General features: G+C 33.9%; 1 protein-coding gene across 14 annotated transcripts in view; it reads left to right on the top strand.

Moving 5' to 3' along the window:
* The window catches only part of Bltp1 (bridge-like lipid transfer protein family member 1), a 230,242-nt gene that overhangs the window by 203,823 nt on the left and 5,499 nt on the right, over positions 1-20,920 (top strand). For 12 of the 14 annotated variants that reach the window (XM_074041667.1, XM_074041672.1, XM_074041678.1 and 9 more), the window contains 18 exons: positions 410-625; positions 2,331-2,511; positions 3,045-3,246; positions 4,816-4,977; positions 5,380-5,519; positions 6,709-6,910; positions 8,041-8,241; positions 8,997-9,176; positions 11,143-11,280; positions 11,986-12,243; positions 13,141-13,291; positions 13,773-13,930; positions 14,056-14,248; positions 14,465-14,682; positions 16,840-17,091; positions 17,915-18,118; positions 19,937-20,131; positions 20,567-20,701. In XM_074041667.1, the coding sequence (XP_073897768.1) occupies positions 410-625; positions 2,331-2,511; positions 3,045-3,246; positions 4,816-4,977; positions 5,380-5,519; positions 6,709-6,910; positions 8,041-8,241; positions 8,997-9,176; positions 11,143-11,280; positions 11,986-12,243; positions 13,141-13,291; positions 13,773-13,930; positions 14,056-14,248; positions 14,465-14,682; positions 16,840-17,091; positions 17,915-18,118; positions 19,937-20,131; positions 20,567-20,701 (3,386 nt within the window). The remainder of the gene's footprint in view (positions 1-409; positions 626-2,330; positions 2,512-3,044; positions 3,247-4,815; positions 4,978-5,379; positions 5,520-6,708; positions 6,911-8,040; positions 8,242-8,996; positions 9,177-11,142; positions 11,281-11,985; positions 12,244-13,140; positions 13,292-13,772; positions 13,931-14,055; positions 14,249-14,464; positions 14,683-16,839; positions 17,092-17,914; positions 18,119-19,936; positions 20,132-20,566; positions 20,702-20,920) is intronic. The other 2 variants (XM_074041674.1, XM_074041676.1) reach the window with 2 other exon arrangements.

Here is a 20,920-nt window from a genome sequence, read left to right as displayed (position 1 = left end):
TTTGAAGAGCATTGCCATTACTTTTTGTTCCTTCCTTGTTCTTTTGTCTTTTAATAAAAGTGGGGACAATTCACTTAAATTTTTGTTTGGTGAAAATGGAAATTTCCAATGTACAGAATGTACTTCATTTAAATTCAAACTCGTTAATAGTAGTTATTCCTTTGTCCTCCTCACCTAGCACATTCCCTGGCATTCAATAGTAATGCAGTTCACCGTTATTGAATAAAATGTGGCTCCATTAAACATAAGAGAAACTTCATTTGGTATGTTCTAGTTAAGTAATTTATGTGAGTTTATAAAATAATAAAATTTGCTTGCAGACTGTTGCTCACACAACAAATTGGAAAATCAGTTATTAGAAAGACTTCCCATTCTATTACAAAGTACTGATCACTTGTTCTTTCTCTAGACATACCTCTCGCAGAAAAGCAACAGGTTTTGCTGCTGTTCATCAGCTATTGACAGAACGCTGGCCAACAACACCAGTTAACCGAAGTCTTAGTGGCACAGCTACTGAGAGAAATATTGACTTCGAACTTGATATACGGGTTGAAATTGATAGTGGAAAATGTGTACTCCATCCAACCACCCTTCTACAAGAACATGATGATATAAGTTTAAGAAGGTAAGAAATTGGTTGGAAAAATATACGTAGAAATTCATCTGGTGAAGCACTATTCAGGTATCACACAGTTATCATTAACTTCTCTCCCAATCTCAAAATGGTCATAGTTGTATTATTTGCATAGCACACAGTCTTTTTAAAATAAGTGCATAGTGTTTTCTGTCAACTAGATACAGATGTCTAATTTAGAATTTGGTAAATTTGTAATTAAAATAGTTGTATCTTTGAATTTCTCCTTTCAACAAGCTCTGTCCTTATATTTTGTATGTTTGTTTTAAAGAACAGTGTAATTCTCTTGGTTATTGAGAGTTTTAATGAGTTCATAAAATAAGAAAGATTAGCAAGTACAATGGCTTATGCCTATAATCCTATTTGGGAGGCTGAGATGGGGAGGATCAGGATTCGAAGCTAGTCCTGGCAGAAAGTTCACAAGACCCTATCTCGACCAGTAGCTGGGAATGGTGACATTTATCTGTCATCCCAGCTATGTGGGAGACTGCGATTGGGAGTATTATGGTTCAAGTCCAGCCTAGACAAATTAGCAGGACCCCCCATCTCAACAGAAAAGGCTAGGTGTGGTGGTTCACACCTGTCTTTCCAGCCATGGCAGGAAGTATCAATAAGGAGGGTTACGTTCCAAGCTATCCTGGGAAAAAAACAAGATCCTCTCAAAAAATAGCCAGAATAAAAAAGGCTAGAGGCATGACTCAAGTAATAGAGCATCTGCCTAGCAAGCATAAGGCCCTGAGTTCAAACTCCAGTACTGTCAGAAAAAAATAAAAAAGATTGAGGGACTGTTGTACAAATAGACCTCTTTACACTGAAATGATCAGGATATCATTGCAATTTTACCCTTTGTTTCCGTCATTAATTAAATGGTGGAAGCATTAGATTATCTTTTCTTTGAATTTTTCTTTTTTTCCTGATCTAAAAGTGTATTGCAAAAAATAATAAAAAAAATAGTAGTCATAATTGAGTGAGTGGGTAGAAATGTAGATAAAACTAGAGCAACAGAATGCTTACAGTGTTGAAGCAGGTAATGGGACATGTGGTGGATTTATTACACCATTCTGCTTACTGTTATATGTATCTGAAATGTTTCATAATAAATGATTTAAGTGGTCTAATTAAGCTTTTATAAAATAAGAGAGAAAATAATGACATTTTAGACAATGTTAAAAACGTCTTACAAAATAAGTAGTGAAGAATGATTTTTAAGTCATTTTTAAAGTGCTGATATTTAGCTAGGTGTCTATCTATAATATGGGTAGTTTCTTTTGATTCACCCTATAATATTCAATAGAAACTGTCATGACCTTAGAAAAGCATAAAGATAGCCAGACATGATTATGTATGCCTGTAATCCAGCACTCAGTAGGTAGAGACAGGAGGATTTTGAGTTCAAGGACAGTCTGGCCTACATAATGAGATTCTGACTCAAAAAAAACAAGATAAATAATAATAATTAAGGTAGCTACCCTATGTCATTATGAAACATATGTTAACTTTATTCATACAAGCATTACAAGTCTAGCTAGAGACCCTGCTGAGATTTACTTATTTTAGCTTTTTAAATAAAGAATTACTTTCCACTTAACTGTGTTAAGAAAAAGTTTGCTTTGAAACAAAAGAGGAGGAGATAAATGTTTTTTAAATAATAAAACATTTTTCTCTTCTTTTTTTTTTTAAATTTTTCTCTGCTTAGGAGTTATGATCGAAGTTCCAGGAGTTTAGATCAAGATTCTCCTTCAAAAAAGAAGAAATTTCAAACCAATTATGCTTCTACCACCCATTTAATGAGTGGCAAAAAAGTACCATCATCTCTACAGACAAAGTCTAGTGACTTAGAAACAACAGTATTTTATATTCCTGGAGTTGATGTAAAGGTAAATCCTACTTGTCTATGATAAGAGGTTAGAATATTATTGGTGGTGTTTATTTTCTATCATATATGATCTTCTTTTGCTCGTTATGTTAAAAATGAGACTTTCTGACATGTTCTGAACATAAGAATATCTAAATTACAGGTTGCTATATCATTTACACAGCTTTTCCCATGAAAATTTGGCAGAAAGAAGTTATATTGATATTTATAGCATGCCTTAGATAGTTCATAAACCTTGCCTAGTGCAGCTTCATTAAACTATGTTTGTTTGTTTTTCTGGTTTTTTTTAGATTCTAGAATTATAGAATCTTAGGCTACTAAACTGGAAAGAACTTTAAAGATTGTCTGGAATGACCCAATTTTACAAATGAAAAAGCAAAGTCTTGCCAGGATCATAAAGCTAACTTTTAAAAGCTACAAATGAGTCTTTAGACTCCTGAATTAGTTTTTTTTTTTTAAACTACATTTTCTATATTTCATAGTATTTCCTTAGCTGTAAAATGTTAATTTTGAAGTTTATGTTTTTTGATACAGTTGCATTACAATTCCAAGACACTAAAGACTGAATCACCTAATGCCTCCAGAGGATCTTCCTTGCCCAGAACACTCTCCAAAGAATCCAAACTGTATGGTATGAAAGATAGCGCAACATCTCCTCCTTCTCCTCCTTTATCTTGCACTGTCCAGAGCAAGACTAACACCTTACTTCCTCCCCAACCCCCACCTATTCCCTCAGGTATTTAAGGAGAATATGCTGTTTGTCCTTTTTTTCTTAGTTTTTTGTCATCCTACTTGCTCTATTGAAACTTTCAAATTCATATTTAAGAAAAAAGGACATAGCCTTTATATTTGAAATCACGTGACTGTATTACTTCAGAGTATCTGTTATTAATCCTAATATAAAAATTAACTAATTTTAGGTCAATGTATATTGAGAAAATGAGAGTTATATGTAGTTCAAACTTATATATAATACCAAACTTAAAAAGACAGAGTACATTGATTGGGCCTACCTGCATTTATTAATTATCTATTATGACATAGTGTATTACACAAAACTTGATGGCCTATAACTTCAAACAAAGTTTCTATTTAACAAAAATGCAAGGGCAGTTTGTCATGGTAGATCTACCATGTGGTCTTTCATGAGATTGCAGTCAGAATGTTAGCTAGATCTGCAGTCACCTGAATACTTGACTAGGCTGAAAAAATCTTTCACCATGTCTCATTCACATGATTGGCTAACTTGTCCTGCATTTCACCTAGGTGGGCCTCTCCACTGGGCTGTTTTCATGACCTGGCTGTTGACATCTTTCAAAATAAATGATCCAAAAGAAAATATGGCTGAACCTATATTATCTTTTATGCTTTATCCTCAAAAGTTACACACCATCACTTGTACAATACTTTATTGATTATACAAGTCATTGATTGAGGGAACTGTGGCATGAATACATAGAGCAAGGATCATTGAAAGCCATCTTGGAATCTGGCTAGTACAGCACATGAATATAGTATGATGAATTTTCAAAAACACTAATATCAGGATGGACAAGAATTATTTGAGGAGTTTCACTTGGGAGACAGAGTTTGATATATAAACATTTTAAAAGAATTGGTGAGAATCCTGATGATAATGCCTAATATTTTTATCACTTTTCAATTGACAAAACACATCTATTAAGTGCATGGCAGATATTAGTATCCCATTTTTTAAATGAGGAGAGTTAAGTTTCATAGCATCTGAGCATTATGCTTATATCTACACAACTAATAAATATTTAAGTTGGAAAACTAATCCAAAGTTATCTAAAACTTTGTTAGATGTTTCTACACATTTTACTAAAGTAGAAATGCTTAGTTAGGAAGAATGAAAGAGATGAGGTATCCTAAGTAGGAAAGCATTATAAGTATGTCCAGGGAAGTGTTTTAGGAAAGCCTGAAAACAATGACATTTTTCCTTACTTAACTAAATATTATTAGTCAAGGTTCTCTATCTTCATAAATGAACAAAAGGACTAATGCTAGTGATAGACTTAGTGAAGTATAAAGTTAAAAAATTACACCAAAGTTTATGACATGGAGCAAGTAAGAATAACTTTTGTATTAAATCTTACTAATGATCTTTGTATTCTAACACTAATGTATCATTTCCATCAACCTAGTTTTATTTTCTCGTGTAGTCTTAGATAATGTTACCTTATTAAACAGTCATATAATTGTAATTTCTCATAAGTTTGTCATGTTTTGTTGGAACTTTTTATGAAATTCCATTAAATGTACCTCACATTTATAAATGTTCTAGCCAAAGGAAAAGGAAGTGGAGGAATAAAAACAGCCAAACTATATGCCTGGGTAGCACTTCAGTCATTACCAGAAGAAATGGTTATTAGTCCTTGCCTATTAGACTTTCTGGAAAAGGCTCTGGAAACCATCCCAATTACCCCAATTGAAAGGAATTATACAGGTAAGCATTCTTTTTGTTTACACCCGCTGACATCACATGATTTTGGGATTCTGCCACTTAGAAGGATTTCTTTATACTGTTATATATTCAATACTATTATATATTCAATATAAAAATAAGAGAAGTATAGAACTGGAAAAGAACCTGAAGGTCATCTAACTCTCATTGACAAATGAAAATATAAAGTCCAGGTGAGGTTCAATGATAATGGTAAGTGAATTTGAGTTTAGGAGAATTACCAAGAGGTTTGAGTAGGAAAAGATATGTACAGTGATGAACTACAGAAGCAAATATTTCTGGATTGTCATGCCTCTTAAGGTCAATACTGGTATAAGAGATAAGGGTCTTTTAATAGTTTGCTCTTAACCTAATAATAAAACTTAAAACTAAATATTTTAACAGCTATCAGCTCACAAGATGAAGATATGGGGCATTTTGAAATACCAGATCCTATGGAAGAATCAACAACATCACTAGTATCATCTTCAACCTCTGCTTACTCTTCCTTCCCTGTAGATGTTGTGGTTTATGTACGAGTTCAGGTGATATGCTAAATATATTCTTTTTCAAGGAAAATTATTTTTATTAAGTTTATTTGAACATTTCAGCATTATTTCTCTTTAAAGTTTTCTTACTCATGGTTTCAAGGACCTTTAGTATGTCTATAATGGCTTAGAGATTATCTGAAGTCTGGAAAGTGTATGTAAAATTTTACGTGAATGTTTACTTTTTTTCTGAAAAGTTTCAAAGATTTTGGGTTTTCAAAATTCAGATCTCATATTTTTATGACAAAAACTTAAAACATAAGTTAAAATCCTTTTGAAGCATTTTATGCCTTTTTTATTATGGCACCTTTTGTACATAACCATTGAAATCCTTTCTGGGCAGATTAAGATACAGTCATGGTAATATCTTTGATTGAGTTACATAGTTTTTATTTAATATTTTATTCTAAAATACAGTCCTGTCTATGGCCATACCACCCTGATCGTGCCAATCTTATTTAAAATGCAGTTCTAGAAACAGGCCGTTGGGAATATATATTAGCACATGATTGAATCCATTTTCATAAAGGAAGATTTGAAAAGTACTCCTGTATCTAAAGTTCAAGGTTTAGTTTATCCTTAATTAAAATTTTATAATCAGTCTTGAGAATGAAAAACCACTCCTGATGTCCATCCATTTCAGCTCTTTCTTTTAATAGTGATTTGACCAAAAGATCTTTAGTCTGATACTCAAGTTCTATAGTAGCTTTTTTGAAGTTCTGATGAAAATGCATAAGGGTGGACTGAGGGTTTATAAAGCCTTTTTTACTAATATGTGTTTTCATGTATGCACATGTAAATAAATGAATTTTTTAAATTCATTTATTTACATGTGTATACATTTTTAATATGACATTATTTCCTTTATAAGTTTTGATCATGTACAAGCATAATATGAGCATAAACATGATTAAGATTATGAATTATCTTAATGTCTAAATATTGCCCAGAGATAGCTCCTCAAATATTTAACATTTTTAAAACTGATACCAGTTTGTAATAAATTTTATTCCATGTGTCATGCTTCTGTTTGAAAAGCAATGACATTAAACAAAATAACCATGATAAATTTGATATATGAGGGCTGAAATGGAAGTCACATATAACTTTGGAATTCCAGTATGAAATTTTCAACCATGCATTTCCTAGAAAGCTTTTTTTACTTTAACTTTCTACTCTTTTTTAGCCTTCACAGATCAAATTTAGCTGTTTACCTGTATCAAGAGTAGAATGTATGCTAAAGCTGCCTTCCCTGGATTTGGTGTTTTCTTCAAACCGAGGAGAACTGGAGACTTTGGGGACTGCATATCCTGCAGAAACTTTATCCCCTGGAGGTAATGTTCCTCAGAGTGGAACAAAGCTTTCTGCTAGCAAAACTGGAATACCAGGTATGGAAACATTGTTTAATTGTTCTGATATAAAGCTAGATACTATTTTTAAATGTATATTTTAATAGCTATTGATACATATTTTAAGTAAATTTAGAAACAAAGACTATGTGAGGATTAGAATATTTATAGAAAAAATCCATAGTAGACCAAAGTTTTTAGTATATTCCATGTGTTATTAGCACTTGATGAATATCCATTAGTTTGTATTTTTCCCTCAACAACAGATAGCATTTTGGTTTTGGTTTGAATGTACATGGTATAAGCACTATGACAGAACTACTTTTGGACGTTTCATTTTATGTTAAGTTAGAGTTTGCATCTAAGAACAATCAATGTTGTAAATAAAAAATAAGACCCATATACAGTTTCTTGTTTCGTTTTTTTGTTTTTGCAGTTCCTAGGGTTTGAGCTCAGAGTCCTGTGCTTGCTAGGCAGGTGCTTTACACCTTGAGCTATGCCTCCATCCCTCCCTTTTGGCTTTATTTTTCAGGTAGAGCTTGCACTTTTGCTCTGGGAGTCAGTCTTGGGCCATGATCCTCCTACATGCCTCCCACTAGCACTACCATGCTCCACTTACTGATTGAAATGAGAATCTTGCTAGCTTTTTACCCAGGCTAGCCTCGAACTAAGATCCTCCCCATCTCCCCCTCCTGGGTAGCTGGGATTACAGGCAATAGCCACCTTGTCTGGTTGTCATAAAGATTTTTTAATTCACTGTATCAGAATTGTATCCAGAAGCATTTACATTTTTTAAATGTAAAAAATTTGTTGTCTTAACTCATGTCTGTCTGGTTCATGAAAAGTTTTGTTTTTAAAATACAATTGATATTTCCTAATGAGATAGGCACTTCTCACTAAAAGCTTAGTGCCATCAAAGCTAAATGCCCTAAACATAAAGAAATCACAAAAGAAAATGCTGAAGATTTTATGTATTGAAAACTTTTAGAACTTGCTTTGTCCCCAGAGCTTGGTTTGATATCTGTGTTTGCATGCATGCATATGATTAATTCATAACATGATCTATTTTATTTTGAAGTCATGTTGGGCTTTTGAGAACATATTAGTGACTGGATTTTTAAATTTTCTTATGGCTTATAAGTATTTTGGGTTTCTTATATTCACTGTAGGTTCATCAGGATTAGGCAGCCCCTTGGGGAGAAGTCGGCATAGTAGTAGTCAGTCAGATCTGACCAGTTCCAGCAGCAGTTCATCTGGCCTGAGCTTCACTGCATGCATGTCTGACTTTTCTCTGTATGTATTTCATCCATATGGAGCAGGGAAACAAAAAACTGCTGTTTCTGGCCTTACACCTGGATCAGGAGGATTAGGTATACTTTGCATTTTTGTGTCTTTTGTAGCATCTTTTCATAACTGTAATACCTTTACTAATGGATATTAGCAAAGATCAGAAGCTTTTTATAATTTTCATTTTGATAATATGTATTTTATCCCTACATAATAAGTAGAAATATGAAATAAGTTCAGGTAAATTAGTGATACAATAATTTAAAAATTCAGAATGTTTTCTAAGTGATATACACAGGACAAATCTCTTCAGATATTGGGGTTTCGTATGTTACTTACATGTTTAAATACCTATTTGTGTAAGAAATTATCTTCTATAAGAAGTAAAATTTTAAAGTGTATAGGTCATGTTTACTCATTTTAAATAAGACTATTATTTAAGTCAGCTGTTTAGTGAAATTGAGTTTCACTAGCATTTTAAAACATAGATGAACCACTAAAATGCGTAAGATTTTGTCAGTGAATATTCCTTCACTTTTATTTAGACAAATAATGAAGACACACTCCATGTCAACTCTAGGATTTATTGTTGGAGAAAAGTTGTAAAAATCATCAATTATGTTTATATTCTTCAACCTATTAAACTGTTACTAGGAATACAGATGCTCATTAGACTTTTCTGCTTAAATTTTTACCTAGCTTAAGTGGTTTTAATTGATGGTATATTACAATGTATTGGATTATTTTCTTTAACTCAATGTGTTTGTGTGTGTATACATGTATAATAGATAATAGGTTTTTTTGGGGGTGGGGGGTGCTTGTTTGTTTGCTTTTTTAGGGAATGTGGATGAGGAGCCCACTTCAGTCACTGGTCGAAAAGACTCACTCAGCATAAACCTTGAATTTGTAAAAGTGAGTTTGTCTCGGATAAGGCGTTCAGGAGGTGCCTCATTTTTTGAAAGTCAGTCTGTAAGCAAGCCTACAAGCAAAATGGACACTACATTAATAAATATATCTGGTATTCAGTTTTATAATTTCTAATTAAAATATTGTTTTCCAGAATTAAATGATGGCCTCTGTTTTAACAGTGTTTAAATATGAAGTACACTTAATACTAAGCTTTGATGATGGGGAGAAATGACAGTCCAGATTATAGTACCATCTTAACCCAAGCAATAAATGTTAGAAATAGCTAAAAATTACTTTACTTCTTCTCTACCATGAATTGCTAAAATTTCTGATTTTTTAATGTTTTATTTTCTAATTATAAATGCTTAAAACACAAAAGAGAGATGAGTGACATTAAAAAAAATTTATTTGGCATCAGAAAGTCTTGACTTCTGTGTGTGAGTATTGCAAGCTTAATAACTAGCTATGGCCACCTCGTTTATTTTCTTTACATTGTGGCTTGAATTCTTAAAATTAAATGCATATGGAACATTTTGAAGCATTCAGAATACCAAGTGAAAAATTTTATTAATCTAAGAAATACATTTTCTTACCTGACATTCATTCAGCAAACATTAAGCCTATGTTTTGTGGTGAATTTTTTTCAAGTACTCTGCTAGGTTACTTGATAGGAGAGGATGCATAAATAAGATAAAATCTTATATGTAGACAACTGACAGTGCAGGATGATTATGGCACAAGAGAAGTGTCTATAAAAATGAAGAAACCATGACTTCTGTATTTTGTGGGAGATCAGAGAAGGTTTTGCCAAGAAAATGATATATGGGCCACAGTAGAAATAACAAAAAATTCCAAGAAGAATTTCTTGAAGTAATATTCTTAAAGATAACAACATGATATTCCTTGTCATTAAAGCATCAAAAACAATGCTTTTGGAGCACACTTTGGTTTGCTGTGACTGATGCATAGATATAACTGAACATTTAATTCATTGTACAAAGTAGTTAGGCTCAGAAGGAGAGAGGACTGGGTAGAGGAAAAGGTTACAAAATAGACTAGGACCGGATTATAGATGGATTCACACACCAGGCAAAGAATGAGATTCTGGTCCTTCAGAAAATCAGAAGCCATTAGAGGTTTTAAAGATATGGGATGATGCCTCATATTGTGTTTTACAAAAAGTTGATGATAGCATGACAGATGTGAGAAAGAAGATGCTTGAGGTGGCTATTTAAAGAGACCAAGCAGTAGTCAGTGAAGGCTTGAATTGTGAAAGCAAAAATGAAGGGGATGTTTTCATGAGAAATAAGAGAATATACCAGCTTACGAAGACATATTATATAAGGAACAGGTGAGGAGACAAGATTACCTTAAAATTTTAGCTTAGATAATTAAAGGATAATGGAAGCCATTAACTTAGATAAAAATAAAATAAAGAAGAAATCCCTATAGGACATTTTAGTGGAAAGGCACTTGGCTGATGGACAGTGTGGGTATGGACCCAGGGTGAAATAAGGTCTTTGCTTTGGGAGTTAGTGGTAATAAATCCTACAGAAACTGTGTTGGGGGAATAGAGGAGCACATAATGCAGGAATAGAAGAGTGCCAGAGCAGAACACTCAGAGAAGGTCACCACAATGCTTTTTTTCCTAAAAGTTGCTGCTCTTTGTCTAAAGGGAAAATAATAATCAATACCACACAAATATTTGGTTTGCAGTTCATCCTGATAAGTCATTTTCATATTTGAGAGGAGCCCTGTGTTAAAGTGGAAAGTTGGTTATGATATTGATCTTTAGAACATCTCTTATAACTTCATGATAGAGAAATAATAGAATTCCAACTTGCTACCACCTCATAAAGGAAATGGAGCTAACAGTCTTTCAATGTACTGTTTCTATAATTTGTGGAAGGATCACAAATTAATCACTTGTTAAGCATAATACATAACTTACTTTGATATTTTGTGAATTATAACATTAAGTGAAATTCAGCTGTCTGTTTGATACCCACCGTGTAAAAATATTAAAAGTTTTAAAAATAAGTTCTAAGTTCTAACAAACTTTATTTTTGTGTCAGCTGTTTGTGATATAGGGTCTGCCTCCTTTAAATATGACATGCGCCGACTCAGTGAAATTTTGGCGTTTCCAAGGGCGTGGTATAGGAGAAGTATTGCAAGACGTCTATTCCTTGGAGACCAAACTATAAATTTGCCAAGTAAGCTTGCTACATAATTATAATTAGGTTACTTTTTAATTTTGTTTATATTAGTAGCAAGTTCCATAATTGATAGCAAAAATTTTATCTTACTTTGTAAGTTATACCACGTGATTCATTCACTCATTCAAAAAATGTCTCAAATTCTTGTAATATGCCAAATCACTGGACATACATCGCAGAACTAAATAAACTAAAGTCTTGCTCTCTTGGAGATTATATTCTAGCTGAAATTTTATTCCATAATGACTACTCTATAGTCTTTGTAAAATCTGGCAGTGCAGAAATACTATTAATCATCCAAGTTAATCCTTGTTAAAGCACATGGAAAAAAGAAAATTTGGGGGACATGTTACCATTTTTGCCTTCATATGTCTTGTTAGTCTTAGATATTGTTATAGTATGTGCTCAAGAGAGAATTATGGAAGTATAGAGTCATCTGGATACTGTTGACAATGCTAGAGATCCTAGGATTGGGTCTATTCTCTAACATATGAAATGGGACCAGAATACTTTTCTGCCCTTCTTTTCATGCAGTTTCTGTGATAATAAAATACTGCATGTTGTTTGTAAACTTCAAGCAGCCTGAGAGTTGCTAAACGAAGTAAGAAGGAATATGTCATGTGAAATGGTGTCTGGATGAAATTATTTTATCACATAGTGATTTTACCTTGTTACTTTGTTTGTTTTCTACTGTTGTACTAGCATCTGGTCCAGGGACACCTGATTCCATTGAAGGGGTAAGCCAGCACCTTTCCCCTGAATCATCAAGGAAAGCTTACTGCAGGACCTGGGAGCAGCCAAGTCAGTCAGTCTCCTTCACCCACATGCCTCAGTCACCTAATTTGTTCAATGAGCATATGACAAACAGCACCATGTCACCAGGGACAGTGGCACAGAGTCTGAAATCTCCAGCTTCCATAAGATCAAGGAGTGTATCTGATTCTTCAGTTCCTCGAAGAGGTAGCACCATTCTTTTTATCAGTGGTCATCCAGTGTTCCCAAGATAAAATCCTCAGTTTCTTCCAGATTACTGCCCCAATTGAAGTGAGATGTACTCTTGAAGTTTGTATGATAAATTAGGGAGAAAAAAAATTCACAGGAACAACAACAAATACCAAACACTTCAAAATACTGACAGTAGAAGAGATTACTAGAGAACTAGTAACTTTGCAAAGAGATAGTAATAGAAGAATCACCATTTTGTTAGTGTGATCTGTATGGCAGTTACTTTTAGAAATAAACGTACAGTGTTGTAAATGTTCCAAAAGATGCTTTGATATTGAAAAGTTAATCTTTGTATTCATTTATTCTTTTTTTTTCAGTCAGTATTTTTTTGAACTCTTAATGTGATGAGTTTTGCCTTGAACTTGTGCCTGAATATATAAAAATGAGTATTTCTTGTTGCAAGGCAAGATTAAAGTCTATTGAGCAAATCTGAGATTAAAGTCCATTAGAACACAAAAGATGCTGGCAACTCAGCCAGCAGCTGCATTTCAGAGTGGTCCCTACCTTTGAGTCTTTTAACTTGACAGAAATGTGTTTTGATTTTCTTATGATCAAAGAAAATCCCAGGGTGAAGAATTATCTGTATCACTACTACCCCATGCACACAAAAATATCCTCATAGAAAATGGGGGCATATTATAAAAATATAGAATTTTTATAAGCTTTCAAGAAGAAAGCCTGCTAGCACTTACTAAGCATTCAGCAAGTGATAACTTTTATTTTAGAGGCAGTATGACAACTATTAAACATTAGGTTCTTAACACAAGGATATCATATTTTTACTGTTTGGACCATAAGAGTGTTTTTTGGCATTTATATGAACAAATGTGTATTTGATTTTTCTGTCTTTAGATTCAATTTCAAAAACATCAACTCCTGTTAATAAGTCAAACAAAGCAGCAAGCCAACAAGGGACTCCATGGGAAACACTTGTCGTGTTTGCTATCAACTTGAAACAACTAAATGTCCAAATGAATATGAGTAATGTAATGGGAAATACAACGTAAGCTATTCAGACACACATAAAAAGATACATTTAATCATTTGTAATTTTTCTTATAGTAAAGCAGTTCAAAATCCTTTTTAATGCTGAAATGTTTGAGATAGTAAAAACAGTAGATAAATGAAATTTTTCTATTCTTAAAATAGCTTAATTGTAAGGATACTGTAATACAAAACAGCATGAAACATGTTCTATAAAAAGAAAAAATATAAAGAAAATAGTATAATTTTCTAGCTAAGAATAAAGCTACATCATCCATAAGAAATGTGTTGAGCCAGGTGTGGCAGTGCATGCCTTTAGGGGCTGCGGTGGGAGGATCACTTGAGCTTGGGCGAAATATTGAGATCTGGCTCAAAACAAGAAAGTATGTTGTTGTTTTATTGTCAGACTTGACCGTTTATTGAAATAATCTGATCTAACTTCTTTTTAAATTCACATCGTTGGAAGCAATATATCTAATAGTGCTTTTTCCTTTCTGTAGTTGGACAACGAGTGGTTTGAAGAGCCAGGGCCGTCTATCAGTAGGAAGTAATCGTGATCGAGAGATTAGCATGTCTGTTGGGCTGGGAAGATCACAATTAGATTCTAAAGGAGGAGTAGTTGGAGGGACCATAGATGTCAATGCTTTGGAGATGGTTGGTATGTTGAAATTTTGATAATATCACATATCCTCAATTATATTGAGAAAATGTTTTTGATAATTTATTTTGATGAGTTCTTTCCACAGATGTTTCTGTAGAAAGTAATTATTATTTATGTTTTAGCTCATATTTCTGAGCATCCAAATCAGCAACCCAGCCACAAAATTCAGATTACTATGGGCTCTACTGAAGCTCGTGTTGATTACATGGGCTCAAGTATCCTCATGGGTATCTTCAGTAATGCTGACCTTAAGCTACAGGATGAATGGAAAGTAAACCTCTATAATACATTGGATTCAAGCATGACTGATAAAAGGTATTAAGACATTTCTTTATGAACGTTTTATATGACTGCTCTTCACATATTTCTTTTTTTTAACATTCAATGGAAAAAAGACAAACAGTTCACATTTCCTACAAGTGATTTTATTATGCAACTAATACAAATGAAAAGGCTGGGTAGGGATGGGAATTTTTCTTAAACTTTTAAAGTATCTTGTATGAGACATAAAGATTCTGTTTTATTTTCTAGTGAGATTTTTGTTCATGGAGATTTGAAGTGGGATATTTTCCAAGTAATGATATCAAGATCAACTACACCAGATCTGATTAAAATAGGAATGAAGCTCCAGGAATTTTTCACACAACAGTTCGACACCAGCAAACGAGCTCTGTCTACCTGGGGACCAGTTCCTTATCTTCCACCAAAGACAATTACTAACAACCTAGAAAAAAGTTCACAAGAACAATGTAAGAATTAGACTTAAATATTTACATATGTTATATCTTTTGCTATATGTGTTGTATTCCTAATTTAAAATAATTTATGTGCCATACTTACAAAGTATTCCTGAATACTCTTTGTCCCATTTATTCAGCAAAGGACTGATTCCTACCTGCCAACGTTACTAGAGGCCATTTGGGAAGTTATCATTTATTATCTCCGTCTCCCTTTCTCCATTCAACTGCAGCTGTATTCATTCCATGCTTTCGTTTGCTGTTTATGACAGTACCATAATCTGTTTGGAGCATGGGCTATGGAGTCAGAGAAACTGAGTGTAGGTTTATTAGCTGTGTGATAGTAGGCAGGTTATTATTCTTCACTCAGTGATTCAGAAATTAACAAATATTTAGTAAGGACAACAGTGTGCTTAGGCACTGTTCTAAGTACAAGAGATTTAGTGGTAAGCACATTCTCTACCTTCATGAAGCTTTACATTCTAAATGGGATGATAGACTATAATTAATATACTAACTAAAAATATTAGGTAATTTCAGGTAGAGAGTTCTTTCCTCAAAACAAAGGGAAGGATATAGGGAATCTAAGGGTGAAGAAGAGCTGTTTTAGAGAGGCTGATTAAGAGAATCCTTTTCTGAAGTGAGTGTGGTAGAAATTTAAATAAATGAAAGAATTAAGATCTGGCGAAAGAGGACATGGGAATGGAAGGTCTACAGCTCCTACAGTAGGAACAAACTTGGCTTATTAGAGAATCATCAAGATGGCCACGGTGGCTGGAGCAGAATGAGTAATAAGGAAAATGTTGAGATGCAGGTCACAGGTAAGGTTGTTAAGTAGGATGGGAAACTAATTTCTCTGGCCTTCAAATCTCTATTACTTCAGATCTCTATTACTGCCCTAAAAATATCCTTTACAATTGGTTTCTTCCAAGCAGTATATCCAATCTAAGATCACAGTTTAAATCTGGTTGTTGTTTTCCTTTACCTTTTTTTTTGGTGGTACTGGGGCTTAAACTCAGGGCCTACACATTTAGCCACTCCACCAGCCCATTTTTGTGATAGTTTTTTTTGCAATAGGGTCTCACGAACTATTTTCCCTGGCTGACTTCAAAACTGTGACCCTCCTGATCTCTACCACTTGAGTAGCTAGGACAATAGGCATAAGCTGCCAGCGCCAGGCTACTTTCTTTTAATTTGGCACAGTTCTTTTTGTATGACTAGATTAATTGGAGAGACCTGGCCAATTGTCCTGCAGTATACCTTAATTCTAGATTTTTTTTATCATAGCTTTTTTTGTGGTATCATTTATCTTGTTGCTCTGGTCTCTATAGTTTCCATAAACCTTTTAGATCAGGCATATACAAATTATTCCACAAAATGCTTGGTCTAGTTTCTTCAAAATATTTCTTATTGTGAGAAGCAATTATCAGGTACAGGGACTTGTTTTAAATAAAACATGACAGCTAAATACAAGGCATGTTGTTTGGAGCTGAGATGAGTGAGAATTGTGGAAAATAGCCAAAAAGGACATTACTGGAATAAATGAAAAACTTAAGTATGAATATGTATGTGAAACACCTAGAAATCTTTTTTTAAAAGCACATCTGTTACAGTAAATATGAGGTGGGCTTAAGAATCTGCATTCTGTGTTTTTGAAGAAATTTGGGGCCAGCTTACTCCCTACAGGCTCAAGATCAACTGTACCATATAGAAGAATTTTAAAAAAGGAAAAAAAATCTGCATTTCTGACAAGCTCCCAGGTGATATTGATGTTGCTGGTCCTCTGACCTCAGTTTGAGTAACAAGGGCATAGAAGAGTAAAAAATGTACTCAAGATCATTTACCCCTCTGTTCCTGAAAGAATCAAGATGATATACTTAGTTGACAGTTATTTATTATGTAGAATTTCATACAAGAACTTTGTAAATCAAATAATTATTACAGAAATGTTAGTTGTAAATATTAGCAAGTTATTGCTTTACTATGTTATATACTACTTTTCCCTCATGTAGCATCTTTTCCCAGATTCTCTCTGTTAGCTGTTGCTTAATGTTAACCAAGTATGAGATATTTGCATGCATTACCTGAGTCGCTTTCCCACCTGCTGCCTTCCTACCCCATTCATGATGTTCATGAGGCAGTTCAGGATATTTTCTGGTTTTCTTGCAGTGCTTGATGCAGCTCATCATCGGCATTGGCCTGGAGTATTGAAGGTGGTATCAGGATGCCACATATCCTTATTTCCGATTCCATTACCAGAAGATGGAATGCAATTTGGAGGATCAATGAGCTTACATGGAAATCATATGACACTGGCTTGTTTTCATGGTCCAAATTTCCGTTCAAAATCATGGGCCCTTTTTCATTTAGAAGAACCAAATATTGCCTTTTGGACTGAAGCTCAGAAAATCTGGGAAGATGGTAAACTGACACACTTTACTTCTCCTGTCTTCTGATATGATTATAAATGACAAAATAATTTTCCTTTCTCAGATATTTTGTGTGTTTTACTAGAGAAATTTGTGTTTTATAGAGAAGTCCATTTTAGTTTGTTATCTTGTACCTGACATGTCAAGGAGTTCACTGTCAATATCTATGAGATCTTGAACATGTTAAACAAACAAGTTTTGGCATATCTCCTAACTTACCACTTTATTTCCTATTTCTTAATTAAATTTTGTGCTGCTGTGGCTGGTCTTAATAATAAGGATAAATAAGCATTCCTACTAAAAATATGAAGATAGTCGGAGAGTGAGGAAATTCTTTGAAAGTCAAAACTATGTTATAAAACTTGCAGACAAGAATATATTTTTTCCTCTGTGCATAGTGATAAAACACAGTTCTTTGTGCTTTAATTTCCTACTTAGTGATTTCTGTTGTTGTTTTTTGAGGTAGGGTCTCACTGAGTGGGAAGTCTGTCCAGACTGGTAGGAACTCACAATCCTCCTGTTTCAGCCTCCAGAGTGCTGGGATGAGAGACATGTGCCACCAGGCCATGAACCAGGGAGGTTCAGTGGTTTCTTAATGATGAAGATTGAAGGAAAAAATGATTGACACTCTTCATCTTACTGGGGATAAATCCAATTACAACCAAAAGAAACAATTATTTGTATTATATCTTATTTATTCTTTATTTTTATAACCTTCCCTAGCAAATCTAGGAAAGATTGTTCTGAGGCTACAACTATTTTCTTGAATCTAAATATAGTTTTTCACTTTAAAAACCATTTTCCTTTTGCTCTAGGCTCTAGTGATCATTCTACATATATTGTACAAACACTGGATTTTCATCTGGGTCATAATACCATGGTTACCAAACCATGTGGTGCTCTGGAAAGTCCTATGGCAACAATAACAAAGATAACAAGGCGTCGCCACGAAAATCCACCCCACGGAGTAGCAAGTGTGAAAGAATGGTTCAATTATGTTACTGCCACAAGGAATGAAGGTTAAAATTTGAGTCTTTGTAGAGTTTTCTATTTTGGGTTCTGTTGAATGTATTTACAATTTGCGTACAGCAGAGGTTCTTTGTCTTTACGTGGTTTTTATTTTATTCCTTTGTATTCTATTTTATTCCTTTTATTGACACAAGCAATAAATATTTAGTACATGAATCACCACCCTAGTAGTACATTTCATACATTCAATATAAAATTGTTTTCTTTTTTTTAGTTTTTGGAAGTACTAGGATTTGAACTCAGGATCCTCACACTTTGCTAGGCAAGTGGTCTACCGCTTGATCCACACCCCCCAACCCTTTTTTTGCCTTTTGTTATTTTTCAAATATGATCTGATATTTTTTGCCCTGGCCGGCAAGATATCCTCCTACATAACAGCCTCCTGGGTAGCTCAGCTTATAGGTGCCTACTACCCCTCCTGGCTTTTTGATTGAGATGGAGTCTTGCTAACTTTGTGCGCAAGCTTGCCTTGAACCTTGATCCTCCTAATTGCCACCTCCTGGAAATATAGGGAGGCACCACCATACTGGGATAAAATTGGTTTAAAATAGGTAAAATTGAGTTGTTATATTGGAGAGTTTTTTTGGAAATATTGTAGAAACTTCTGGAAAATTATTGAGAAAATATTTTTGTAGTTGTCAAAAATTGAAGGCTTGGGAAATTTATTGCACCACTAAATAAGAGAATGCCATAAACTTTAGGTTTTGGACAACTAGAACAAAATTAGACTAAATATTATTCCTATTAAGTCATAAGCTTAAAAAATGCTTTTGATAGTTTTTTTTTTCCATTTGACTAGGTATAGTAGTTTTATAATGTGGTCAGGTAACTATTATTTTGTAGATTTTCTGGGGTTTGCATTTACAGTATTGCTTTTTATCAATCATTTGTTCTACTGAAAAGCTGACTAGATTAAAACACATTAGGACTGATGTGTTTTACTTTAAAACGACCTTCTTTCAAAATTAAGGTGATTTGAACCCCATAGAGAATAGTTACCATGGAATATGCAACCCAGCAATAGAGACTTTTGAAAATGTTCTAAAAAAAAGGAAGAAAGTAAATTAGAAGCCAGGCCCCAAGGCTCATAGGTGCAATTGTAGCTATTCAGGATGTGGAGATCAGGAAGATTGTGATTCGATGGTAGCCCAGACAGAAAGTTCATGAGACCCCATTTCATCCAATAAAAGTTGGACACGGTGGTGGGCACCCATTGTCCCAGCTATCCAAGAGGCATAAATAGGAATGTCTTGGTCTAGGCTAGCTGAAAGTGTGACTCAAGTAGTAAAGTGCCTGCCTAGGAAACACTGGCCCTGAGTAAGCCAGCCCCACCAAAAAAAAAAAAAAGAAGATGAATATGCTTATTTTGACTGCTCCCCTATGTTCCACCATTTTAGGGAAAGGACTTCTTTTTTACTGGGATGTTTCAGAGGGGATGTTACACAATTGTTGCTCTTTGTATAGATAGAAGAATATTAATTTTTACATGAGCGCTATTACTGTAATCATAGCACATATGTTGTAGAAAATTAAGACTTATACCGAATTTCCAGGGTCAGGATCATACTTAATCCCAATTTTTTTGAGTTAGAGTTCAATCTGTGGAGACCTTTGGGTTTAATGAAGCCTGTGTTAGGCATGAATTCATTTGAGGTTAATACTTATTTTAAATTTGGAGAAACCAAAAGCATTTATAGCTCTATTTTTTAAAATGTGATTCTTTCCAACTTTTGAAATAATAACAGTTTGATGCAGTTCATCCATGTGTATTTGTTTGACTCTTAACTGTCTTTATGCTATACGCATAGAGCTAAACTTACTTCGTAATGTTGATGCAAATAACATGGAGAGTAACACGACTGTGAAGAATTCTAGTTTGTTGAGTGGATTCAGAGGCGCTTCTAGCTACAACCATGAAACAGAGACTATCTTTGCATTACCAAGGATGCAGCTCGACTTTAAATCCATTCATGTTCAAGAGCCACAAGAACCTTCATTGCAGGGTATGTGGAAAAATATCTTCAGTTTTTAAGTAGTAAGAAAATTCTAAAGAAACTTCAGACTATTGCTATCTTCCTATAGGTAATTTTGGCATATTAATTTAATGATACTTATTTTGTAAATCAAATTGATTTTCTTAACAGTTATCTGTCTTTTGGAAAATTATTTAGTGTATTTGTGCCGTTTTCTCCCAAATAAAACCAAAATAATAATTGGACTTTGTTTACAGGGCTGTTTTGAAGAACAAATGCTATATATATTAGGAATGTGCTTAATCTTATCATCATTCTATAAATCGCATACAGAAATTACTTATTTCTTTATATTTGCAACTCAAGTGGATGCATTTACATGGACCTATGTAAATCTTTACTGATGGGAAGAGGAGGAGACATGTTTCATAAAATATTTACCATAAAAGAACATTATCATTGCAGATGCCAGCTTGAAGCCAAAGGTAGAATGTAGTGTGGTGACAGAGTTCACCGATCATATTTGTGTGACCATGGATGCTGAACTCATCATGTTTCTTCATGATTTAGTGTCAGCTTATCTGAAAGAAAAAGAAAAAGGTAGGTTGTGTGTTGTTATTTTTTTCTTTCAAGCCACAGAACAGGTAGCAGTCAATGTCATAGACAGCTGTCAATGCCATTTATGTGAATTTTTGTGGTCTAGTTATTGAGTAAAATATGTCTCCTTTCTCAGTGAGTTACAAACATTACTAACACCATATTATATAGTTTCTGAGTATCTGCTAGATAGATGTACAGCACTCTTTCTGTCTGATACAG

This window comes from Castor canadensis, chromosome 9 (genome assembly GCF_047511655.1).
Source record: "Castor canadensis chromosome 9, mCasCan1.hap1v2, whole genome shotgun sequence".
In the NCBI taxonomy this organism is placed as follows: domain Eukaryota; kingdom Metazoa; phylum Chordata; class Mammalia; order Rodentia; family Castoridae; genus Castor; species Castor canadensis.
Note: the sequence above shows the minus strand (reverse complement) of the source record. Positions and strands in the feature narration are given on the sequence as shown.